General features: G+C 41.4%; 1 protein-coding gene across 1 annotated transcript in view; it reads right to left on the reverse strand.

Annotated features, from left to right (window-relative positions):
- Positions 1-1,209: 1,209 nt before the first annotated feature.
- Positions 1,210-26,868, reverse strand: part of map3k5 (mitogen-activated protein kinase kinase kinase 5) — a 79,010-nt gene continuing 53,351 nt past the window's right edge. The window contains exons 20-30 of the mRNA XM_088324965.1: positions 19,183-19,360; positions 19,068-19,085; positions 18,213-18,390; positions 16,315-16,483; positions 13,640-13,825; positions 9,335-9,440; positions 7,599-7,839; positions 7,408-7,520; positions 5,623-5,732; positions 5,460-5,536; positions 1,210-3,210 (exon numbers count right to left, since the gene is read on the reverse strand). Of these exons, the coding sequence (XP_088181091.1) occupies positions 3,150-3,210; positions 5,460-5,536; positions 5,623-5,732; positions 7,408-7,520; positions 7,599-7,839; positions 9,335-9,440; positions 13,640-13,825; positions 16,315-16,483; positions 18,213-18,390; positions 19,068-19,085; positions 19,183-19,360 (1,437 nt within the window). The 3' untranslated portion in view covers positions 1,210-3,149. The remainder of the gene's footprint in view (positions 3,211-5,459; positions 5,537-5,622; positions 5,733-7,407; positions 7,521-7,598; positions 7,840-9,334; positions 9,441-13,639; positions 13,826-16,314; positions 16,484-18,212; positions 18,391-19,067; positions 19,086-19,182; positions 19,361-26,868) is intronic.

The following is a 26,868-nucleotide window of genomic DNA, read 5'->3' on the forward strand; positions in this document are numbered from 1 at the left end:
GTGGGAGTCAGGGTCGAAAAGGCTTGCCTTGTATCAACAGAGGTTCACTGACTGACAAAAGGAGAGTGACAGGACTGGGTTTAGATAGGAACAGGGAGCCAATCAGATAGCCTGCAGCGTCTGGCACCAAATGAGCGGGCACAGGTGATCCAAATCGATAATCATGACATGAAAATGTTTTAATGAAAAAGAAAGTGCCTTGGCTCGAGAAACATTGATCTAACTGTTAGATCAATGTTTCTCGAGAATCTTTTGTTAGATTCTAACATATAGTTACCAAGCCAATAAAATTAAAACATTAAAAGTAGAATTTCTACTATATATATATATATATATATATATATATATATATTTAATAATGAATTTTTAGAATAGGGAATGCATTCACTTTATAGATTGACAAATAACTTAAAACCTGGAATAAAATATGTGTTGCAATTCTCATAAAAAATATCTGGGAGTGATAGATGGCCAGAGAGAGAACGAAAAACAAAAGAAGAAAAAGAGAAATACAGAGAAAGAGAAGGAAAGAGAGATAAAAGTAGAGAGAGAAAGCAAAAAAGAGAAAAATGTCACGATTCTCTCACTTGTCCGCTAATTGCCCTCACCTTCGCTCACTCTTTCAACCCCAGCAGCCACTCGTTTCCTAATTATCCCTCTCCCTATCTAAGCACTCCATTCTAGGTCACTCTTTGTCAGTCCTCCGCACATGCAAGGCAAGCACTTTTGTATTCCGACAAGTTCCTGCAGCCTGCCTGATTCTGTCCCCGGTTTCCTGTATAGATCCCCTGTCCCTGGCTTGCCGATCGCCTCCGGTCACCTGACTTGCTTCCGATCCCTGACCACGCTTCGTTCCCCTGTCCCAGCTACCCGACTTGCTTCCGATCCCTGACCAGGCTTGCGACGCTGACTTCCCCGATCCCTTAATAAAGCATTGTGTGAACCGTTACGCATTTGGGTCCACTTCTTGTTCCGGTCGTGACAACAAAGAGAAAAAGAGATGGGATAAATAAAGAGAGTCAGCGTTTCAAAACGAGCCCGCTATTAATTAGGGGGAGTTTTGTCCGCCATTTGTCTTTTTTACTCTGCGGTTTTATAAGCATGTATGTGATTGGACGATTTTTTAAATTTTATTTTGGAGGGAATTAAAACTGGAATATTGTTAAAAAACCCATTTACAACAAAAAAGAATGAATAATTCAATCAAAATCCATCATAAAAAGTTTTATTTTAACAGTACAAGGACACATCTTGCAATAGACGGAATATGAAAAGACATAGAGGCAACTCCTGCTGTCAGTCATGTAGACTGAGTGTCAGCATCTCAGACAAATGTAAAAAAAAAGTAATAATAATAACAATAATGATGAAAAATTGAGCAGATCAAATCAAGTATTCTGTTAATATTCTATATGAAAAAAAATTATATCCAAAAAATTAACAATACACAGAAAAACAGATGGTCCACGGGAAGAAAACCTTTAAGTTATATTAAGTACATATATGGATTTATTTACATGAGAGTGAAATGGAAATAGAAATACATAATACATAAATTGACATCACAAAACATAAAAATAATTGTTGAAAAAAACTCAACAAAACCCCTATTTACATGTTGGCGACATGTAAATAAGAGCAATTTAAATTAGTCCCAACGGAATAAAACCAAAAAGCGCCCAAGAAATACATGTTGAAAACCAAAAACAGCTAAGATGCCCAAGGTAGACTAAAAACAAAAAGACGGAAGTCGATACAAAAGCTAAAATCGTATATAATTCTATCTCGGGATTATACTACAAACCGTCAGTCTGAAGCTTTGTAGGACAGGAACAACAAGAGCGTCTTTCAAAATAAAACTACTGTTGTGACTGTAAGGGAAATTATAGTTTGAATATAATGTACCTTTGTATAATTTTATCTTCAAAAGAGGCTTGACGAAGCCAAAGATTGTATCCTCTGAGGGCCTGCTAACTATTTATCAAGATGACCTTTGCTTTGGTGCCGGGAAGCCTGCTCAAGAGTTTTCCTCCCTACATTCCTTTCTTTTTTTTACTGCTCATTTATTATGCTCACACGGCGACCATCATTATTAGAAACTATAAAAACTCTAAACACACACAAACACACACCTTTAATACATTCGCCATCAGTAAATGATTTTTCGTGCTTTGCCATGCAGTGAGCAATGCGATAGCTTGCTTCAGTGGTGGCGTTTCTAGCAGTGACAAATGTTTTCAGGGTCTGTGTTTGTTTGCCGTACCTGGACACAACGCGTTTTAATGTCTCCGCCTTTCCAGATTCGTCCTTGAATTCATGTTCATGTTTCGTCTCGTATCCACACTTAACACTTGATGTGCGAGGTAGAACGCTCTCGAGGCATCATGCACAAAATGGCACGGTCATTTTTTGCACAAAGCCTCAGTCATCTGTCCACGCTGGCTGAAAAGAAAAAGATTTTTTCGCTGGAGGAGCGTTTGTGATTCGTTCATTTATCGCGCGCTGGTGTTTCTGTGGTTGGGTCAAAACACAGATCTTTCCTCCTCTCCTTGGCATCGTGCAGACACACGCTCACACACGGAGCAGAGGAGGAGGGGCGCTACCGTAAAGCCTCTAAGTAACACAGTGAGCAACTGAAAATGTCTGAATTTCACCTAAAATGCGCATGGAAAGAAAATCATTATTTTGCCGGGCGCTCGCGTGCCTCTGGTTAACCCCTTGCGTGCCACTGCTGGCAAGCGTGCCGTAGGCTGCCGACCCCTGGTCTAAACCAATCAGACTCTTTTCTTGTACCCATGTGATCTCACTTAAGCCAATCATGTGTTGTTCTATGCCTGTGCTTTCCAATAAATGAGTCTCTAGCCATAGGCAGAGCGCGATTCCTTCCTGAGACGATTCTGGAAGCACGCGCCTCTGATGGAAGGGCTATCAGAAACCTAAATCTCCGACTCAGAGTGTGTTCTTTTCTTCATCTTAATCCAATCTCAAGTTTGAACCTTGCCTGGGACGTCCGTAAGACGGATGTACGCTGTAGTGGCACTTGACCGATAGATATTTTGCAAAAACATCACAGCAGCAGGGTCGCAAAAGCCGAGAATAATAAATACTGACGTATCGAGGAAAATACTGTGTACTGGTTTCATGGGGTCTCAGGTGGGCTGGTTCCTGTGGTCCACGATAGCCTTCCAAAGTTTGCACAAGATACCGCCTCTGAACAGGAGACAAAGAGGACGATTGTCATTATAGCACATACAGTCCAGATTTCTGCGTTTTTTTCGGCATATTTATCTGAAACTTTTAGGATAATTGGTAATGAGTCTTTCACAATGCTGTGGAGAAGTTTTGGCCCACTCTTCTTTGCAAAAGTGTTTCACATCCGAGCATGTTCTAACATGAACTGCCTGTTCAAGGCCACACCACAGCATCTCAATTGGATTTAAATCCAGACTTTGACTTGGCAAATCCAGAACCTTTATTTTGTGGACTTGCTGGTGTGTTTTGGATTGTTGTCCTGCTGAATGATCCAAGAGCACTTGGGTTTAAGGACACGAATTGATGGCCAAACGTTTTCCTTCAGCATCTTCTGGTAACATCAATTCGTTATTCCGTCATCCACAGCATTGTGCTAGTCCTGAGGCAGCAAAGCAGCCCCAGATCATCACACTGCCACCACATTGCTTTCCTGTCGGCATTATGTCCTTTTTGTCAAATGCTGTGGCATTTTTTTTACAGCAGATGAAACGGGGTGCACACCTGCAAAATTTTGACTCTCAATACTCACAGAATGTGGGTATTGAGGATAATCAAGATGCTTTTTGGCAAATGTGAGAGGACTCTTTGTAAGGTGGGCTTAGGGTACTTCCCCAAAAGTGTGTATCTCTAAACCAGATCACGTTTCTGTTTCGAATATTGGTACCGCCCAAAGGGGCGTTTCTTTCTTTCTCTGTCTTAGTTCTGCCGAAATAAATGCAGTTTGGTGGGGGAAGGGCCCCCCAGAGTTAGGAGCGCGGTCAAGGAGACAGACGTGAGTAAGTTCCTCCTCTCCTGGCCCCTCCCCCTTTCCAACTGCAGTTGTAACAAGTCGAATGCCTGGTGTATCTTTTTTAGCGTTAGCAACTTGTAAATAGCTCACCCACATGTAAGAGGTCGATTTAGACCCCACACTCTTTGTGTTCTTTTGTGACAGCAGTGTTTTTGAACCGGGAACTTTCCCATGGATGCTACTTTTGTCCGGTGTTTTTCTTATAGTGTAGTCAAAAACCTACCAGCAAGGCCTGCAGTTCTTTGGATATTTTTTTGAGGTTTTTGCAACTTCCTGGATGCATCTTAGGTGGTCGACCACTCCTGGGAAGGTTGGCCACTATTCCCAGTTTTCTCCATTTGCGAAAAGTGGCTCTGACAGTGGTTCACTGCAGCCCTACATCCTTAAAAATGGCATTGTGACATTTTCCAGATTTATAGATTTCAATCACTCTTTTCCTAATTTCTTCTGGAATTTCTTTGGATGGTGGAATATGAATTGTGTTCTCGAGATTTCTTGGCTTGTGGAATTGAACTCAGCTTTACCAAAACTGTCACAGTTAACTTGGGATTTAACAAGGGGGGCAATTGCTGTTCCGCATAGGGTCAGATAGGCCTAGATTTTTTGTTTGCCACCTTTGTAATTGATATATATGCAAAAAAAACACAAAATTCTGGAAGGGGGGCAAATACTTTTTCACGGCACTGTATCTTCTTTCACATAATTTATCGGATTAACATCATTACATATTTATCATGTTCACAACGTCTACAATAAGGAATATATCCATATTATTTTTCACTGGAAACAATCTTTTCCCAGGGGAGTATTGCACGAAACCAAGATTAAGCCAGGATGTGTTTTATGTTTATTTTGGCGGAATTTACCCTCAAGTCGGTTGCAAGAAAGCGGTTTGAATCTAGTTTGGCTCAGTTACTATGGTGATTTGTCCTCTACAGCTGAGAGAGGCATGCATGGTTTAGGCGGCATGGCAAAAGGAGCAGGACACAAAGTCTTCTCAGTGAGATGCAGATGAACGCAGAGCAGGTGTCTGCTCACAATATTGTATGCTGTAATGGTTTATTCTTTGCTTCAATGTAGAATAGAGTGTTTCATTGTTTGATCATTTTAAAAACAATACAAAATAAAATAAAAGTTTGGAGCCTCACAGACTTGACCATCATGGGTTCTTTCTGGAATATAACCCCCACAAAAAAACAACATTAAAATAGTGATTATAGGCTATTGTCAGTATATATATTTCCAACTCCCATTCCTCTGTTCCATTGACACAGTGAGAGAAGCTCTTCATAAAGGATCCATGAGCCAAATATCATTACATCAATAAGAATACCTCAAAAGACTATAGTATACACACTGACCCTTTAAAATCGGGTTCAAACTGGGACAACATGAACCAAAATCAAACAAACACAACCTCAGTCCAAGACCCTTTAGATCGTCTCTGGTGACATCGTGGAGAATGTCGTGTAGCGTGTATTTCTCGCCGAGTATCTGAAGCGCAAAATTCAGGGAAAAAAAAAACAAACATCAGCGATCAATCCGGCAAGTGTCACACAGGGAAGTAAAAGGTATATCACCGTATGGACGGCGTCCTGGTCTGCACCATAAAGCCTCAGCCAGCTGCTTAGTTCTGCCTGGTGGTGTTTTTCAGAAGGTTGTGGATCCCGCGTGGGTTTGGAGAAGTTTCCTGGAGATTGGAGAGAGGTAAACGACCAAAATGTTTGTAGGAAAGGTGCAAAGTTTTTGCTTTTCTTCATTTCCTTCCTTCTTCTAATCCTTATTTCAATCCTTCCTTCATCCCTCTCTTTCTTTTTTATTTCATTCTATTTCTCCTTCCTACATTTCTTCCTTTCTCCTTACAATTCATTCTTTGTTTCTTCTTCTGGTTTCTTCTTTGTTTCTTCTTCCAATCCCTTCTTCCTTTATTTTTCCCGTCCATTTTTCTATCGTTTAGTCCATTTTTCCTTTCTTCATTCCTCTTTTCTTCTTCCAATCTCTTCTTTCTTTCTCTTTCCAATCCCTTATTCCTTTCTTCTACCAATCTCTTCTTCCTTCCTTCATCTCTTTCTTCCATTTTTCACTCCTTCTTTTATCTCTCCTTCCTTCCTTTATCCTTCCCTTCCATTTTTCATTCCTTCCTTCTTTACTTTCTTCTTCCAATCCCTTCTTCCAATTCCCTCTACCTTCCAATCTCTTCTTCCTACCCTCCATCCTCCATTTCCCTTGGTTTTTCTTTCTTTCTTTCTTTCTTTCTTTCCTTCTTTCATTTTTCCCTTTTTTCTTTCTTTCCTATCTTCCTTCATTCACCGATCCCTTTTTTCTTTCTTTCCTACCTTCCTTCATTCATCTCTCCCTTTCTTGACTTGACTTTCCTTCCTTCCTTCCTTCCTTTTTCATCCAATTACTTCTTCCTTTCTTCTTCCAATCCTTTCTTCCTTCCCTCCTTCCTTCATCTCACCCTTTTTCTTTCTTTTCATACTTCCTTTATTCATCTCTCTTTTTCTTTCCTTCCTTCCGTCATTCATTTTTCTCATTCTTTTTCATTCTTTCCTACCTTCCTTCATTCACCGCTCCCTTTTTTCATTCTTTCCTACGTTCCTTCATTCACCGCTCCCTTTTTTCTTTCTTTCCTACCTTCCTTCATTCACCGCTCCCTTTTTCTTTCTTTCCTACCTTCCTTTATTCATCTCTCCCTTTCTTGACTTGACTTTCTTTTTTTCCTTCATTCCCTTTCCTTCCAATCCCTTATTCCTTCCTTCTTCCAATTCCTTCTTCCTCCCCTCCTTCATACATCTCACACTTTCTTTTTCTTTCTTTCCTTTCTTCATTCATCCATCTTACCCTTTCTTTTCCTTCCTTCCTTCATTCATTTTTCCCTTTCTTTCCTACCTTCCTTCATTCACCACTCCTTTTTTCTTTCTTTCCTGCATTCCTTCCTTTATCTCTCCCTTTCTTGACTTGACTTTCCTTTTTTCTTTCATTCCTTTTTCTTCCAATCTCTTCTTCCTTCCTTCTTCCAATCCTTTCCTCCAATTGCTTCTTCCAATACTTTTCTCCTTTCTTCCTTCCTTCCTTCCATCATCTCACCTTTTCTTTTTCTTTCTTTCCTTCCTTCATTCATTCACCTCTCCCTTTTTCTTTCTTCCCTACCTTCCTTCATTCACCTCTCCCCTTTTTCTTTCTTCCCTTCCTTCCTTCGTTCCTCACTCCCTTTCTTTTATCCTTCTTTTCTTTTTCCCTTCCACCCTTTTTCTTCCAATCCCTTCTTCCTTGAGCCTTGTAGAACGAATGAACGAACTGAAGCCAAATTGTACTTATGCTATTGTGTGCGTTTTATTTCGACATGTCCCTTAATTACTGACCTGTAGCATTTGATCGCAGTCGTAGTAGTCTTATCTCTTGTTCCCTCTCTTCTAGGACTTGTTGCAGGATGGCCTGATATTCTTTCTCCTTCTCCAGAAGTTGTTCCAGCAGCCTGCCGTCACACAGGGGAAGAGTCGGTACGGGTGGGAAAACCCTTCCAGGGTACCGGTTTGTTTATGCTCCCGAGAACCTGTTGGTCTCCAGCTTCATCCTGCCCAGCTCCATGCTGACAGAATGCTGAGCATGATGGGACTCTCGGGAAACGGTGGAGCTGAGGGTACTGACGCCCGAAGTGACGGCCGTTTCGTCCCGGCTGGAGATTGTCGCCGGTCGCCTGCGGTTCGCCGGGTCGACGCCGGCGTCCTCGTCTTCACCGTCCTCCAGGTCGTGGGCGTCGCTCTCCGAAGCCAGGCTGAAGTGAGGCCTCAGCTCTGAAGACAAACCCATACCTTTACTGCACTGATTTTTTGCAATTCATCCATTAATCCACTATCTGCACCACTTAACCTCAATAGGGTCGCGGGGTGCTGGAGCCCATCCCAGCTGTCTTGGGGCAGTGGATAAGGGACACCCTGAACTGCATGGTAAGACACATAGACAACTCACTTGCTCACACCTAGGGACAATTTGAACCTGCCAATTAGCCTGACATGCATGTTTTTTGGAATGTGGGAGGAAACCCACAGAAGCACACAGAGAACATGCAAACCCTGTACAGCAGTGGGCAGGGGACACCCTCAACTAGTTGCCAGCCAATCGCGGGGCACACAGACGACTCACTCGCTCACACCTAGGGACAATTTGGACCGGCCAATTAACCTGACATGCCTGTTTTTAGAATGTGGGAGTAACTGGAGGAGACCCAGTCAAGCACGGGGAGAATATGCACACTCCGCACAGGAAGGCTGGTGACTGGTTTTGATCCCATGACCTCAGAACTGTGCCACTATTTAATGCAAATGACATTGAATGTGTATTTGCGAGTACACTTCGGTGTCGTGGAGGGTTTCTACAGCTAAAGCTGAATTCAAGACTTTTTAAGACTCTCTTTCTGTTGACTCTTCCTCAGTTTTTCCCCTCCTCTTTCAGCCGTTATAAGTTAAAAGGTGACAGAGGGGGAAAGAGAGAGAAAGAAATCCAAAGACAAATAGAAAGAGAGAAAAAGAGGAGAGAAAAGAGAAGGAGAGACAGAAAGAAAGGGAAAGCAAGAGAGAAAGAGAGAGCAAAAGAAGGTAAAAAGACGCAGAGAGAGAAAGAGACAGCGAGAGTGAAAGAGAGAGAGAAATAGTGACAGAGGGGGAAAGAAAAAGAGAGAAATAAATCCAAAGAGCGACAGAAAGAGAGAAAGAGAGAAGAGAAAAGAGAAGGAGAGAAAGAAAGAAAGGGAAATCAAGAGAGAGAGTGAAAGAGGAGAAAATGAAAAAGAAAGAGAGAGCAAAAGACGGTAAAAAGACACACAAAGAGAAAGAGACAGCAAGAGTTAAAGAGAGAGAGAGAGCGTGAGAAACAAGTGATAAAAAGAGAAATAGTGACAGAGGGGGAAAGAAAGAGAGAGAAAGAAATCCAAAGAGAAAGAGGCGAGAAAAGAGTAGGAGAGAAACAAAGAAAGCGAAAGCAAGAACAAGAGAGAAAAGAGAAAATGAAAAAGGAAGAGAGAGCAAAAGAAGGTAAAAAGACAGAGAGAGAGAGAAAGAGACAGAGAGAGATAGAGGGTGAGAGTATGAAAGAGAGAGAGAAATACAAGTACAGTGTCTTTGTGAGAGGCACCTGGCTTTGGCAACATCAAGTGGACATATTTCAACCTGCAGCTCGTTTTTCTCTTGCGCTTCTCTGAGTGTCGTCTCGCGGGCCGGATTCAATCCCTTAGCGGTCCTGATCTGACCCGCGGGCCACCTTTTTGACACCCCTTTTCTATATTATCCATACCTGGCACCAAGATGGTGATGGCGGTCTGCACTGCTTTTCTGATGATGTTGTCCAGTGCGAACATCCAGTGGGGCTTGATGTTGTGGTTTCGCAACACTTTGTTTACCTGAGAAACAAAATTACAAATTAAAGTTAAGTTAAAGTTAATTTAAGGGATTTTCCTTAAATTGTTATGTTCTCCACAAAATGAGGTGTACTGGATTATAAGCCGCACCCCCCAAAAGTGATCTTTTCTCAAATACGTTTCATACATAAGGCGCAGCTGACTATAAGACACATGATATTAAGACCACAATAAGAGCTACTATCTTTAAGGCAACGATTAATAAATCGATAAATATCACTGATTCAAATCTATTGTTAGCAACGGGAATCGAACTGGGATCACGGCGGTGAGGGCGCTTATCCACTAGACCACCAGAGGTATAGACGACATGTGAAAAGGCATTAGAGCAGGGGTGTCAAACAGCTAAGGGTTTGAATCTGGCCGCGAGACAATGCAGAGACAAATGAGCTGCAGTTTTAAAAATGTCCACCGGATGTCACCAGAAACAGGCACCACTCCCAAAGCAACTCTAGATGCGTTTCTTTCGCTTTCCTCTTTTTCTCTATTTTTGTCCCTCCCTTCTACTTTTCTCTGTCATTTTTCCTCTTTCTTTTCTCGCTCTCATTCCTCTCTTTATCTTTCTTTCTATCAGGTCTCTTTTTATCTCACTTTATTCATCTCTATTTTTCTTTTCTTTTTCACCCAATCTCTCTCTTTTTCTCTTAGTGTCTTTCGCTCTATTTGTTTTCTCGATATCTTTGTCCCTTTTATTTTTCTCTCTGTCTATTTTTCACTTGTTTTGTCTCTCTTTCGCCCTTTCTTTCTCCCTGTCTCCGTTTATCATCCCTCTCCTTTTTTCTCTCTCTCTCTCTCTCTCTTCCTTTTTCTCTCGTTTCTCTCTCTCTCTTGCTTTCCCTTTCTATGTTTCTCTCCTTCTATTTTCACTCCTCTTTCTCTTTCCATTTGTCTTTGGATTTCTTTCTCTCTTTACCCCTCTGTCACTATTTCTCTTTTCATCTCTTGTTTATCACATTCTCTCTCTCTCTCTCTCTGTCTTTCACTCTTGCTGTCTCCTTCTCTCCATGTGTCTTTTTACCTTCTTTTGCTCTATCTTTCTTTCTAATTTTCTCTCTGTATCTTTCTCTCATTTTCTCCATTTCTCTCATTTTCTCTCTCTCCATCTTTTTTCCTTCATTGCCCTTTCTTTCTCTCTTTCTGTCTCTCTCTTTCATTCACTTTTTATTTCTCACCATTTCCCTTCTCTCTTCATCCCTCTCTTTCTCTCTTTATTTCTCCGTTTCCTCTTACTCTTCTCATCTCTCTTTTTCTCTATTTTTGTCCCTCTCTTCTACTTTTCTCTCTGTCCCTTTTCCCTCTCTTTCTCTTCTCTCTCTCACTTCAAAATGTTTCTTTCTTTCTATCAGATCTATTTTTATCTCACACTTTTTAATCTCTATTTTTCTCTTATTTTTCACTCCATCTCTCTCTTTCTCTTTGTGCCTTTCGCCTTATTTGTTTTCTCGATATCTTTGTCCCATTTATTTTTCCCTCTGTCTCTATTTTTCACTCGTCCTGTCTCCCTTACCCCCTCTCTTTCTCTCGGTCTCCATTTATTATCCCTCTCCTTTCTCTCACTCTTTTCTCATTTTCTCTCTCGGTCTTCTCTCTCTTCATCCCTCTCTCATTTTCTCTCTATCTTTTTTCTCCAGTGCCCTTTCTTTTTCTCTCTTTCATTCTCTTTTTATTTCCCACTCTTTCTCTTCTCGCTTCATCCCTCTCTTTCTCTCTTTATTTCTCCGTTTCCTTTCCCTTTTCTCCATTTTCTTATCCCCCTCTGTCTATCACTATCTCTCTCTCTCTCTCTCTCTCTCTCTTTATTCCTCTTGCTTCTTTCCTTCTTTCTTCATCTTGAATTCACTAGTGTGGCCCCTATCAGTGTGCTTTTTCTAAGATGTGGCCCCCCAGCTAAAATGAGTTAGACACCCCTGCATTAGAGGATTGATATCTCATTATCACACTTTTTTTTTTACACGCCAGCCAGAAACACTAATTTGCATAGTACATTCTAATAGGTTATTGGTATTCTTAAGAAAAGCCTTTGGGTTTACTGCTAGGACTTTTCTTCAGTGGCTTTCTAATTTCAAACAACAGGTGGCACCAGCGCACCACTTTTTAGGCTTTGAAGAAAAGAGGGAACTTGGAATGTATAGGTTTTTTGGGTAAATTTCACACAATTTATTCTAAATAACATTAAGCTCAGTACTGGGTTAGACACCTCGGCAAATTAGGCGTTTGTGGTAGCAAACCACAAACTTCTGGTTGAATCTGAGACCATTCCTCTTGACAAAATTGGTGCAGTTCAGTTCTGACATGGACTTGTTTCTTCAGCATTGTCCACAAGTTCTCAACGGGGTTTAAGTCAGGACTAAAGCCTTAATTATAGCCTGATGTAGCCATTTCATTACCACTTTTGATGTGTGTTTGGGGTCATTGTCCCGTTGGAACACCCAACTGCGCCCAAGACCCAATCTCCGGGCTGATGACTTTAGGTTATCTTGAAGAATTTGAAGGTAATCCTCTTTCTTCATTATCCAGTTTACTCTCAGCAGAGCACCAGTTCCATTGGCAGCAAAACAGCCCCACAGCTTAATACTACCACCACCATGCTTGACAGTAGGTATGGTGTACTTGGGGTTAGTGGTCTCACCTTTTCTTCTCCAGACGTATTGCTGGGCATTGTGCTCGATTTTTATTTGTCTGACTACAGAACTTTCCTCCAGAAGGTCTTATCTTTGTCCATGTGATCAGCAACAAACTTCAGTCGAGTCTTAAGGTGCCGCTTTTGGAGCCAGGGCACGGCAGCCTCTCAGTCCATGGAGATGCAAAACACGCTTGACCGTGGACACTAACACCTGTGTTCCAGCAGCTTCTAATTCTTAACAGATCTGCTTTTTGGTGATTCTCGGTCGAATCTTCACCCTCCTGACCAATTTTCTCTCAGCAGCAGGAGATAGCTTGCGTTTTCTTCCTGATCATGGCAGTGACAAAACAGTGCCATGCACTTTGCAATTATAAACAATTGTTTGCGCTGTTTCTCTTGGGACCTGCTTTGAAATGTCTCCAAGTGACTTTCATGACTTGTTCAAGTCAGTGATTCGCTCCTTCAGATCCATTGTAGGATTCTATACATTTGACTATAAAGGATTGTATACGATTGAATACAAGTTACATTTATTGAGTGCAATGAAGATTTTCACTGAGTAGGTTATAGTTCAATGACAGGTCACGCTGTTCCAAATGCAGAATATTTTGACTAGGGAATATTGATAACAGGACGGAGGACGGCAGGTGATGTTTTGAGAACAAGGCCCTGATGACGTAGAAATACTTCGGTGTCGTTTTGAGTTATCCAGACATCGCGACGCCCAGGGGGGGGGGGGCTTCCTTGGCACGCCCATGGGAGGAGTTGAGATGCCATCTTGCGGGGAGACGTGGGCCGAGAGGAGAAAAGCTAGAGGACTTCAGAGATGGCTACACAGAGAGTCGAGCGACACTAATTAAACCAATTCGGCCATTTTCGATGGAGTACACTTAGTAAAATTGCTAATGAAATTAAATCTGCCCCTGAGTGGAAATGTCGGCTATTCTTGTTCATCATTTCCATCAAGAGTGTCAAGTGCTTTGTAAAAAATATATTTTGTTGGACAAGGACACAACTGGGTGGTTAGCACGCAGCCCATATATGCAGAGGTTCAGGGTTCAAGTTCAGCTACCTCCTCGTGCGGAGTTTGCATGTTCTCCCCTGAGCTTGCATGGGTTTCTTCCCACATTCCAAAAACATACAATTGGCAGGTTGTCCCTCTGTGTGAATGAGCGAGTGAATGGTTGTCCGTTTCTGTGTGCCCTGCGACTGGCTGGCAACCAGTTCAGGGTGTCCGGAGATGGGCTCCAGCACCCCCGCGACCCTAGTGAGGATAATCGGTGCAGAAGATGGATGAATGGACAGGTAAGCTGCGGACAAGAGGATGACTGAAACAACATTCCTTTTGGTTCGACGGGCTGGATTGATAAGCCTGAGAATGGAGCATAAGGCCCGCGAGCTGCAGTTTGCCCACCGCTTGGCTAAGTAATCTGACCTTTCTCTAGGCAAAGTGTGCCGTCATTACTGACACGTCCCCTCTTATTATCCCCCCTCTTAAAGGTGTTTTCATCATCACAATTGGTTGAAAAAAGTTTTCAAACACGTTCCTGATACTTACAGCATCCTGGAAGCCAAAGAGAACGACCTGCAGCTGGCTAATGGCCGTGCTGTCGAAATCTAGCTCCAGTTTAAGTTGCGAAAGGGTGCGAGCTATGATTCTTCTGTCGGCTGCCCGGACAAAATCGGCCAGGCTGACCACGAGAGTGGAAATGTGCTGCGGTTTCATCTTCATTTCTTCGGATCCCTGCGGGTTTCAAGAAACATCGTCAGTGGTGGGACTTGTGAGTTGAGACTTAAATAATATGTTTATACATACATCCTAGTCCAGTGACAAGAAATTCTCAAGATATGCCCGTGAAGGATTTTATACATTTGGCTATAAAGGATTTTATACATATGACTATAAAGGATTTCATACGATTGTCTCATAATGCAATGAAGATTTCCACTGAGTAGGCTTTAGTTCAATGACAGGTCAGGCAATTCCAAATGCAGAATATTTTGTCTAGTTCTGTTGATAACAGGACTCTGACGGAGGACGGCAGGCGTTGTTTTGAGAAACGCTGGGTGTTGTTCTGAGTACCCCAGACATCGGGACGCTCATCTACAAGATGGTGAAGCCCGGGGGGCTTCCTTGGCACGCCCATGGGAGGAGCTGACACACCATTATGCGGGGAGAAGATGGCCAATAAGAAAAAGCTTAAGGACTTGAGAAAAAGGGCTTCCCAGAGACTCCAACGTCACTAATTCGGCCGTTTTCGATGGAGTACACTTAGTTAAATTGTTAGGGAAATTAAATCTGCCCCCGTGTGGAAATGTCGGCTTCCTGTTCATCTTTTCCTTCAAGAAACGAGCGCATAAATTGTTGGGTGAATGTAAGTTGTGTTTGATTAATGGAGTCAGATAACTAATTCGAACAATTTGGTAAACGCTACATTTTGATATTAAATTCCAACACCCGACATATGATAGTAAATCCGAGGTTCGAGAATTTGCAGGCGCTGCCACTAGAGGGTAGCAGAGTGCTCGAGATTGCTCAGTGTCAGCACGTTTCCCGCCATTCGCACCTGACCCCGCATTCTGGTGTTGTGTCTTTTTAAATCGCATTGCTTACGTAACATAAACAGTCATTCTCCCTCCTCCACCATGCATGAACCTCCATGAGCAATCACTAACTTCCTCCATTGTAAATACTCATAATAAACTCACTTTTTATTTTGTTATTATCGCTTTATATATCTTATTACCGTATCTTTATTTTCAATTACTATTCGAGTATTTTTAGTGAACAGGGATATGTGTTTTATAGCTATTTAAGGTTAACCTGGATGATTTTGGCAGGCCGGGAACCAATTAATTTGTTTTCAGTTATTTCTTATGGGAAACATTTGTTCGAGATACAAAACATTCTAGAAACAAACTCGATCTAGGAATGGATTTATCTCTTATGTAGAGAGGCTACAGTAAATGTGTATTTCCTTCATGTCAAGAGCAGCAAACTGCATTCTACGGAGTTATGGGATTTATGACCAGATTTTTTTGCTATTAGAGACTAAAATAAAATGCTTCACACATTGGGAATAATGGTAAATAAATTAGAGTATTATCAAGATTGTATTAGGATTCTATTTCAAATTTCTATGGTGTTTTAAATGTCTTCTGATGTGTTGACCTTTATTATTGTGTTTCGTTTAGAATAGGAATAGAATTGACTATTATTAAAGACATTTTGACTATTATTAGGGACTATTAATTCACCGTTTACATCGTGGTCACTATCGGCCAATCGTGTTGCTTTTCTTTAAATTTCCAAACTCTTTAGAGTGGATCTGATTTTGTAACCTTGATGATTTAATAAAAAGAAAGGACAGGGTGGGATTTCTTATTTGAAGTTTAGGCTCCCTCCCCTGTTCTCCTTGCCAGTTTAAAATGCATTGATGTCTTCTCACCTTTTTGGAGTGTCTACTAATTTATAAGCTTATCAGTAATGCTTAGGGAAAGTTCTAAGTACATACTGCAATGAAAAATAAAGCATTGTAACTTAAGTGTAATGTAAAATAGTGCTGTAAGGGAAATTATAGTTGGATCATAGTTTGAATGTGCCTTTGTATAATTTTATCCGCAAAAGTACCTTAATGAAGCCAAAGATTGTATCCAGGTGGTGTTTGCATTCTTGCAACAATTCTATCATCTTGGGGCCCGCTAACTATTCATCAAAATGGCCTTCACTTTAGTGCTGGGAAGTCTGCTCAAGAGCTAGCCTCCCTTTCTACATTCCTTGACTTTACAGTGACTTCATTGTACCCTTTTTGTTACAAAGTTTCACTTTCCTAACTGCTCATTTATTATGCTCGCACGCCATCTAGCGACCAGCATTCTCCGCTTCATTTGAACATGGGATTTCTGTCTAAACCGATCAGATTTGTTTCCTGTTCTCATGTGCTCTCGCTTAAGCCAATCGGATGTGTTATTTTATGCCGGTAATGTCAATAAATTAGGAGCCATTGTGGGCGGGTGATTCCTTCCCCGAGCCGATGGAAGGGCTATCAAAAACCTAAGCTCCGACTCAGAGTGTGTTCTTATCTTGATCCTGATACCATGTCAGGTTTTAACCTTGACAAGTGCAATAATATTAAGCAGCATCATTATCCCTCGAGTGTTTTTAGTCCCTACGGGGGTATTCAAGAAACAAAACCAAACCTCACACGCATACTTTGAATTTCACAGACCAACCTGCGTGAGGGCCTCAGTCAAGTTGGCCACCACCTTGTCCAGGTCCTCAGTTAAGATGCGGTGCAAAGTGGCTCGCCTCTCGCTGTCTTTCTTTAGCATGAAGAAGCCTGAATCTTTCTCTTCAGGAGACGGAGGGGCACTATGGTCCTCAAAGTTCTCAACTGGGATGCTGGAAGGCCAAACAAAAGTACTTGGTGTCATCATTATGGAGCGCACAAGAGTCCGAACAAAATAATGATAACGGCATTGTCGGAAGTAATTGGGTCGTTCGGAACTGAATGAAGGGATCAGCATTGTGGGAAGTAATTTGGCCATCCTGAAATATAGTAACAAACGCATGCCCGTATGTATACAAAACGTTTGCAACTTTCAAGCTGAGTAAAAGTGAGACATCATTCTCTCTACTCTGTTATATATAGCAGCGTGACCACAAATGGTACGATGTGATAAGACCTTATGCCTTTTCATGTGACGTTGTATCTATATATAGGACAGCATATATAGGACACAATATCAACCACAGTTTACAGTCAAAGTGTAACACCTACTAACCTTGTAGTGACCAATAATTACAAAATAATATTTTATTTAGAAGATCATTAAACAATCTATGTTCATTATGGAGACACTTTATGATAAAAAGCAACAAAACAAACTTTTTACCAAGAAGCGCTAGCTAGCACCTAGAGCAATTGGATTGAATTAGCGGAAGGAATAGGCGGAGCTATACACAGGGTAGGACGCACGCACTCCTTTTTGCCCAGTGCCGTCTGCACTGAAAGTAAATATGTTGGTATTGTTGTTTGCAGTATTTTGGGACATATTTACAAAATAACTTTGCTTGCACCTTGTTTTAAAACCATTATTTTGAGAAAAAAAAATTTGAAAATTGTATTTAAGTTGTTACAAGTCAAGATATTTGTTCTTATTTGATATATTATGAGCCTCACTTTGAGGAAGCTGATTTATTTGTCCAACATCTTGCCGCTATGGGTACCTTCAAAACCCAAGAACCCTGTGAAAGACTGGGCGAAAAAATGAGAAAACATTTGTGAGTTTCCGTAGTTTTCACTCTTCTTTGTGCCTTGTAGCATTCGAATGCACTAGATCAGAGTTTAGAAACCCAACATTTTGACCTATAAGACTAAAAAAGATTTTACAGGGTGCTTGCGTTTTTCTTCTATTCAAGGATGAAAATGTTAAAATTAGGAAATGGACTGTAGGTTCAAATGCCAATCCAAACCCCCCAAATGACAAAGAACAGAGTTGAAGTCGAGCACTTCAAAGAATTTCACATACTAGCACGCGTCACAGAAGGAGCTTGATAGAGGTTGCAATGATGATTTCAGAAAGAAGGATCACAAGTAGAACATTTTGAAGTTACGGACACCAAGTTTCATTAAAAGGCTGATTTTAAGTTTTACTCACTGGGAGTATATGTAATAGCAGCACTTTATCGTTCAGGACAAAATATGTAAAAAACAAAACAAAACAAAAAAGCCATAAAAGTATGACAAAAAAATGACAGTCAGTATGAGTTTTAACACTCTTAGGTAAGAGGGAGACAAATTTTAAGTGGTGAATTTATAATCGTATGGGACACAGGCTCTGGCATTATTATTATTTTGTTGTTAAATAAGTTTAAAATGTGCTGAAGAGTAAGCTTTTGTCTGGAGAGCAGGTTTGTCGGTTTTATTGAATTTTGTCTTCGGTGTGGGACCCTTGAGAAATTAAATAAAATGTTTTGCTTTTATGGCTCTTTGGGTCAAAAAGGTTCAAATTATGTCCACTTATAAGGCGCACATTAATAGTCCAGAAATTACGGTAATTCCGTGTGTTGGAATAATACCAAATGTAGATTAAGATTCCTCAACTTTATTGTGAGGGTCTCATCTCACCTGAGGAAAAGTGAGCGGGGCCCCTTGGCATCGCGTTCGCTGTAGCAATTGATGCTAGGCTTGAAGATGAAGGGGTTGGTATGGAGGTCGTTGTCAGGGGAGACCGAGCCATATTCGCTGCTGCTGCTGGTATCCTCCACCACCACGGGCACTGGCAAGGAAATGCTTCGCAGGTACTCTGTCAAGGACCGGAACGGGATCAGGACCCAAATGTGTGACATTTCTCACACAAGCCTCTTATTTTACGAGAAATAGGGAGTCATGCACGTTAGGCAGCAGTCTGGCGTGGTAAGACGGGAAGCCAGAGACCGACGAGATCGACCCCATCTGCCAGAGCAGATATCGGACACATGGGGTCGATACCGGACAGGATGGGACAGACAGGATTGATATCAAAACAGGCTATTGAAATTAAACAGGACGAACTAGTCGGGAACGAAACTGGAAACCGATATTAAACAGGACAAAATAAACGGGAACGATACCGGACAGGAGATACCAACAGGAAACAAGAACGAGTCCAGAAAAGAGGTCGGCAACAGAGATCAGGCAGGAAAACAGGGCAAAACAGGTCGATGGCCGGGACGGAGGAGCAAAACAGAAATGGGTCCAGAAACAAGTCGGCAACAGGTATCAGGCAGGAAAAAACAGGGCAGGAGAATGTCGGATGGTACAAAGCTTGTCTAGCTGAGAGCATAGGTTCGCAGAACAGTCTGACGCTGGTAACAGGGAGCCGGGGGGTTTAAAAAGTGTCAGGGAGCCAATCAGCGACCAGGGCTGTGGGCGCCAACGGGGCAGCCGCTGGTGCCCCGAATCAGTAATCATGGCAACAGCCCAAGAAGGAAAGACACTCACCTGTGCCTGGTAACGGGGCTATGGAGAAAACAAACACAAATTACGTCAGTGCTCAACAGAGAAAAGTGATGAAGGTAGAAAACCAAAAGCACAGAAGAAAACGCGTACTCCTCACCTGTGAGGCTATTTTTACTCTTCTTCTTTCGGCTGGTGACAGTGAGGAACTCATCCGTGAGCAGGTCGAAGGCGGTGGCCCTGATGTCCGGGTCCGGCTCGAAGCAGCGCACAATAAAGGCCTTTGCTTCTGTTGACATAGACTCTGGGATCTCCGGGTGGATTTTGAACATGCCCACCTGCAGACAAACACAAAGCCTATTTTAAAATACTGAACTGAAGTTTAGGCACCAGACTCTCTTGGCAATGCACGTGCTAAAATGATTCCGTTGCTGTTGAGGAATGTTGACCTATGATTAGCAGTAAAACATTCCACAGGCACGAGGAGAGACGTAAATAAAATACCTCGAGTATGATTTACTGTTTAGAGGCTGATTTTTTTTCGGGGAAGATCCAAAAAGTATGCATGTTCACATTCGCCAATTGAGAAACATTTTTCATTTCAATTCAATTTCATTTGTTGTTTAAAGAGTCCACAATTAGACTTATATATTATACTTTATACAGTGAAGAAAATAAGTATTTGAACACCCTGCTATTTTGCTATTTCTCCCACTCGAAATCATTGAGGGGTTTCAATTTGTCATTGTAGCTGCATGTCCACTGTGAGAGAGATAAACTAAAAAGAAAATCCAGAAATTATAATGCATGATTTTAAACGATTTGCTGCAAATAAGTATATGAACACCAGTGTATCATCTAGAATTCTGACCCTGAGGGACCTGTTAGTCTGCCCATCAGAATTCCACCTGCACCCCGTGTATCATCCTGAATAAGATGCATCTGTTTAAAGTCCTTAGCTGCATAAAGACACTTGTCCACCCCATACTTTAACGTGGCAAAGACCAAAGAGCTGTCCAAAGACACCAGAGACAAACCCCACACAATCACTAAGACTTTAACATGGCAAAGACCAAAGAGCTGTCCAAAGACACCAGAGACAAAATTGTACACTTCCTCAAGGCTGGAAAGGGCTAAAGAGCAATTGTCAAGGAGCTCGGTGAAAAAAGGTCCACTGTTGGAGCAATCATTAGAAAATGGAAGAATCTAAACATGACGGTAAATCTCAATCAAAGTGGAGCCACCTGCAAAATATCACCTCAAAGATTGACCAATGACGTGCACCTTCACGATAAAAAAGGTAAAAAATTGGATTCTGTAAGGGAAAATAGAGGGATGAGGAAACCGAATCTTGTGCCTTTTCAAATGTAATTTAAATCCTTGGTGATTAAATGAAAACAGTTTTGGGCTTATTATTACCATTATTATTATTATTATTATTATTTTTATTGTGACTACTTCTAATATTATTGGTGAGCCAGCTCGCAAGATCAATATCGGACATTTAACCCATCTGTGGTACAGAATAGGTTGCCTGCCATTGGTCTAGTGATCTTAATATAACCTATTGGAACACTAACAAATATTTTCCAATATAATGTGATAAATAAAGCAATATTTTCTTATGGCCCTGTAACCATAAATGTAAGAAGCTGTTATTATTAAGTCCCCATCAGCGTCCTATATTGTTTTTTTTTAGTAAAAGTGAGCTAAAATCGCTTTATAGAAAAAAACATTAGCGATTTTCTACCATTGAATAAACTACAATAAAATCAAATCCAAGGAGAAGTAACAGTAAAAACAAATACACAATGATTCCTGGTGTATAAGCAGTGTCTGAAACTTGTGAGAAAAAGTTCCTGGACACCAGGGCAGACAACTCTGAAAAGTTGCCTGCCCAGCCATCAAGTTGCCTGCCCAATTTTCTCAACTTGAAACACAATAAGACGACTCATAGCAAAATTAAAAAAAACAATCTTGCAAAGTATTAAGGATTTGAGGATTACATTTTTGGACTTCTCTAGTGCCTTCAATACCATACAGCAGACCTGGGCAAATTACGGCCCGCGGGCCACATCCGGCCCTTTGTACGTCCCTGTCCGGCCCGCGTAAGACCAATCATAAACACCATAAATTAAAAAAAAAACAAAAAAAACTTTTATTTTGAAATTTTATTTTGACTACATATACACGTCATAGACGTAGCGCCTTTACGCGCGTATACACTTGAGTGAGTGAAGGTGATACTGTTCGCCAGGGTACCCTCAAGATGTCGGCACACCCCAAGAAAAGAAAAGTTGATAATGAATGCCGTATTTTCAACAAGACATGGACTGCCAAATATTTCTTTACATAAATTAAAGGTAAAGCAGTGTGCTTAGTCTGTGGTACACAGGTTGCTGTGTTTAAATAATATAATTTGAATCGCCACTACACGACCAAACATGAAGATGAATACAGAAACCTGTCTGGTGAAGAGCGTGCAAGGGAGTCTGATGCATTGCTAGCAAAACTACAAACCCAACAAGGATTTTTCACTAAACTTCACACTTCCAGAGATGCAGCCGTCAGGACAAGTTATGTAATTTCTCATAAAATCGCCAGAAAAAGTAGGGCATTTTCCGACGAAGAGTTTATTAAGGAGTGTTTATTGGACTCTGCTGAGCTGATGTGCCCAGAAAAAAAGGGCGCGTTTGAGAACGTTTCACTCTCCCGACGCACTGTAACGAGGCGGATTGAGGAAATCACGGGAAATTTAGAGCTTCAGCTGAAGAAAAGAGCGGCGGACTTTGACTTTTTTTCTCTGGCTTTGAATGAGAGCTGCGATGTACGTGACACCGCCCAGCTGCTCATCTTCTTACTTGGGATAACCGCAGACTTTCAAATCACGGAGGAGTTCGCATCCATGCAGTCAATAAAAGGGACAACCACAGGTAATGACTTGTTCAGAGAGGTAAATGCATGTATGGATGTATGGACATGTTAGAACTGAAATGGAACAAGCTTGCAGGTGTGACAACAAATGGTTGTCCAAATCTGGCCGGGAAAAATGTTGGACTTTTAAAGAGAATGCAGGATAAAGTGACAGAAATTAACCCTGATCAGAAATTGACATTTTTGCATTGTATCTTACATCAGGAAGTGTTGTGTAAGACAGTGTTAAAAATGAAACATGTTGTTGATTATGTCACTAAAATGGTTAACTTCATCAGAGCGAGAGCTTTAAATCACAGACAGTTTGTTGCTTTGTTGGAGGAAAATGAGGCTGAACATGGTGACATAAGCTATCACTGCACTGTTAGGTGGCTCAGCCTTGGCAAAATTCTGAAAAGTGTCTGGGACCTGAGAAACCAGATTCAGGAGTTCTGTGTTCAGAAAGGTCATGACGTCTCAGAACTTTCAGATGAAGACTGGTTGGCAGACCTCGGATTCACTGTGGATGTGACTGCACTAATGAACGAACTTAATGTCAAACTGCAGAGCAAGGGCCTTTTTGTGCATGAGATGTACAGTGCAGTGAAGGCTTTTATGAGAAAACTGCAGCTTCTCTCAAGCCAAGTGAAGGACAACATTCTGACCCACTTGCCAACACATAAGGAGACCAAAAGATCAGGCGATCACCTCCAAAAGTACTCAACCATGTTAGAAACATTGCATGCAGAGTTTTCAAGGCCATTTCAAAACTCTTGAGAGTGAAATGCACATGGTCTCTTCTCCCTTCAACTGCAGTGTGGATGATGCCCCAAGTGAAGTTCAGATGGAACTCATAGATCTGCAGTCTGACACACTTCTGGCAGATCACTTCAAGTCAGTCTCACTGCTGGATTTTTACTCCCTCAAAGAGGAGAACTTTCCACACCTGAGGAAGCATGCTCAGAGGATCCTAGTCCTCTTTGGATCTACCTATCATTGTGAACAGACATTCTCAGTTATGAAGTTTAATAAATCCAAACATAGATCCTCTATGACTGTTGACCACCTCTCAGCTGTCCTTCGCATAGCCACTTCAGACATTCCGCCAGATTCCAATGCCCTTGTTCAAGCCCAGAACAGACTGGATTATTCTCACTGAAGAGGTAACATGAGGTGGAGAACATTACAAGTTATTGTTTGTGGAAATTAACAAGTTAAAAATAAATTGCACTGGTTCAATGATTGTTTTTCTTATTTAACCAATACACCACAATTTCACATAGCCTAATATAAATATTTACAGAGTACTATATTCTTCTGATTATCAGCATCAGCTATTCAAAATATTTAATTTGAGCATTTTACAATGAAAGAAAGTTGGTGGCCCTCTGACACAATTCAGGTTTCTCATGCGGCCCCTGATATAAATTAATTGCCCACCCCTGCCATACAGCCTCTGCTACTGAGTAGGAAATTGACAGAGATGGGAGTTAGCTCACACCTTGTAGAATGGATTACTGACTACCTGACAGGCAGACCGCAGTATGTGAAACAGGGGGGCTGTACATCGGACACCGTGGTTAGCAGCACAGGATCTCCGCAGGGGACCGTTCTCTCTCCGTTCCTATTCATTCTATATACATCGGACTTTAAGTACAACTCTGAGTCCTGCCATGTGCAAAAGTTTGCCGATGACACTGCGATCGTGGGATGTATCAGAAACGGGCAGGAGGAGGAGTACAGGAAATTGATTCAGGACTTTGTCCGATGGAGCGACGCAAACCACCTGCACCTAAACACCACCAAGACCAGAGAGATGGTGGTTGACTTCAGGAGAACCAGAACTCACCCGGTTCCTGTAACCATCAAGGGAGAATGTGTAGAATTTGTCCAGACCTACAAATACCTGGGTGTGCAGCTGGACAACAAACTGGACTGGACTGCCAACACAGAAGCTCTATGTAGGAAAGGGCAAAGCCGACTTTACTTCCTCAGAAGGCTGGCCTCCTTCAACATCTGCAAAAAGCTCCTGAAAATATTCTATGAGACAGTAGTGGCAAGCGCCCTCTTCTATGCGGCAGCGTGTTGGGGAGGCAGCGTCAAGAAGAAGGATGCCTCTCGTCTCAATAAACTGGCTAGGAAAGCGAGCTCTGTTGTGGGCAAAGAGCTGGACAGCCTAACAACAGCAGCTGAGAGACAGGCACTGAAAAAGCTGAGGTCAATCATGGACAATCCATCGCATCCGCTTCACAGCATTATCTCCGGACAGAAGAGCAGTTTCAGTGACAGACTGCTGTCACTGTCTTGTACTACGGACAGACTGAAGAGATCTTTTCTTCCTCATGCCATGAGGCTCTTTAACTCCACCCGGCAGAGTAAAGGCCCACATTAAACCACACCACCTACATTGGATCTTACTGCATTATGTGTTCTGTGTAGCACTATTTAGTTAATCTATATAACATGCTAAAGTGGGCATTTGCACGTCACACTGGGTATTTGTATATTGTTTTCTTTTGGCTTTATTATTGTATTGTTCTCAGCTCAGGGATGCTGCTGGAAATGTGAATTTCCCTTAGGGGATGAATAAAGTATCTATCTATCTATCTATCTATCTATCTATCTAATCAGAATATATAACAGAACAACATTTTAAAATTAAGTTTATTAAGAATCTACTTATAACAATAATTACATGTATATGACTTGGCTGTTTTCCATCTGCCCTCAGTATGTACCTGTATTTACTCATCTTCATTCATGCAAGGTTTGCGTTGCGTCGTCTGCTACAAGCCACGTGAACTCTTTCCACGATGCTTTTAAAGTACGTTTACGTTTTGTAGCGTCATCAATGTTGTTAGCTTCTTTTGAATCGTTCCTCTGGGGCTGAGGTTTTGGCTTGATTGCTAACCACTTCTCCATTTTTCTTGTGTTCTCTTCGCATCTACTTTGGAAAATGATATGCGAATGCGCGACTTTATAACCCTCGGGAAAGTCTGGAAGCACGAAGTTATTCGATGCAGGCTTCTGATTGGCTGCATACTTTCTCATCTTCATTCATGCAATGTTTGCGTTGCATCGTCTGCTACAAGCCACGTGAACTCCTCTTTCCACGATGCTTTTAATGTACGTTTACGTTTTGTAGCGTCATCAATGTTGTTAGCTTCTTTTGAATCGTTCATCTGGGGCTGAGGTTTTGGCCTGATTCCTAACCACTTCTCCATTTTTCTTTTGTTCTCTTCGGGTCTACTTTGGAAAATGAGACGTTTTATAAGTTGTACGCCCGACATAAAAGATGCACGCCCCGGGCATCGGGGCAGACATTATCTCAGACACCGGTATAAGGCAATGATAAATCGAGATCATTTCTGGGGCCAAAGAACACCTTGGAGCTTGACTTCAACATAGGTGCCCTAAAATAACTAAATCCTGTTTTGGTGCACTCTCAGACCTTCGGCAGAGGAATGCGAGCCACGTTAACATATGGAATATTCCATGATTCACTCTTATACAGTAATGCGTTCCAGACGACCTTCGAAGAACTCAATGTTGGCACCAGGGAAAGGACTTGTGCAACAGGAAAACAAGCGTCTCATTCACGTCAGCGTGTTCAAAGAGAGAGAAACGCGAGCGGGGAGTGGAAAAACTCGTACACGTCATGCTTGTTTGTTGAGACAATAGTTCAAAAAATGTTTCTGCTTTCTCCTTGTGATAATTACGTCGACGTGTGTTCATATTACCCGAGGCGCAAAGACAAAAACGTCATGTCGTGTGATTTGGAAAACAAGTTCTGTACTACAATACTAGTGCAACAAATGGATGAATGGAGTGTAACACCAGTTACAGCCAAAGAATAACAGAACTTTGAGCTATTGGATACCAGTTCTTTCAGACCAATACCTATACTTATCGATCCATTAGTATAAGATATGAATATAGATAGAATTTAAGAATATATTGCGGCTATGGGAATTTTCCATCAAATTCTATGGAGTTAGGATAAAATTTTCATTCCTAAATTATTCCAAAATAATGTACGTACGTTGCCTTAAATTTATTTTTCATGTTATTCATTTCTAAGTCACACTTTTGTAAACAAATATCAATAAATCTACCAACTAATCAACCAACCAATCAAACCAACCAAACAACCAACCTACAAACCAATAAACCAACGTATTAATTTTGACACCGACCGACCAACCCACAAACTGACCAACTAATTGATCATTTGTTTCTACCATCTATCTATCTAACCCAAAAACCAACCAACTGATTTCACACCAACTAACTGACCAACTAAATGACTAACTAACTGACCATCTAAACTGATCATTTTCTACACCAACTACAAACTAACCAACCATACAACCAACTTAATAACCAACTGATCAATTTTTACACCGACCAACCCACAAACTGACCAACTAATTGATCATTTGTTTCTACCATTCAGGTATCTAACCCAAAAAACAACCAACTAACCAACCAACCAACCATTAAATTTTACACCAAATAACTGACAAACTAAATGACTAACTGACTGACCAACTAACCTATCATTTGCTACACCATCTACTAACTGACCAACCATACAACCAACTTACAAACCAACTGATCAGTTTTTACACTGACCGACCAACCCACAAACTGACCAACTAACTGATCATTTGCTTCTACCATCTACCTATCTAACCCAAAAAACAACCAACCAACCAACCAATTTTACACAAACTAACTGAACAAATCAATGACTAACTGACCAACTAATCATTTTCTACACCAACAACTAACCAACCATACAACCAACTTACAAACCAACTGATCAATTTTTACACCGACTGACCAACCCACAAACTGACCAACTAATTGATCATTTGTTTCAACCAACTATCTAACTAACCTCCAAAAAACAACTGATCAATTTTACACC

This window comes from Urocampus carinirostris, chromosome 20 (genome assembly GCF_059441175.1).
Source record: "Urocampus carinirostris isolate Australia breed hairy pipefish chromosome 20, RoL_Ucar_1.0, whole genome shotgun sequence".
Lineage (NCBI taxonomy): Eukaryota > Metazoa > Chordata > Actinopteri > Syngnathiformes > Syngnathidae > Urocampus > Urocampus carinirostris.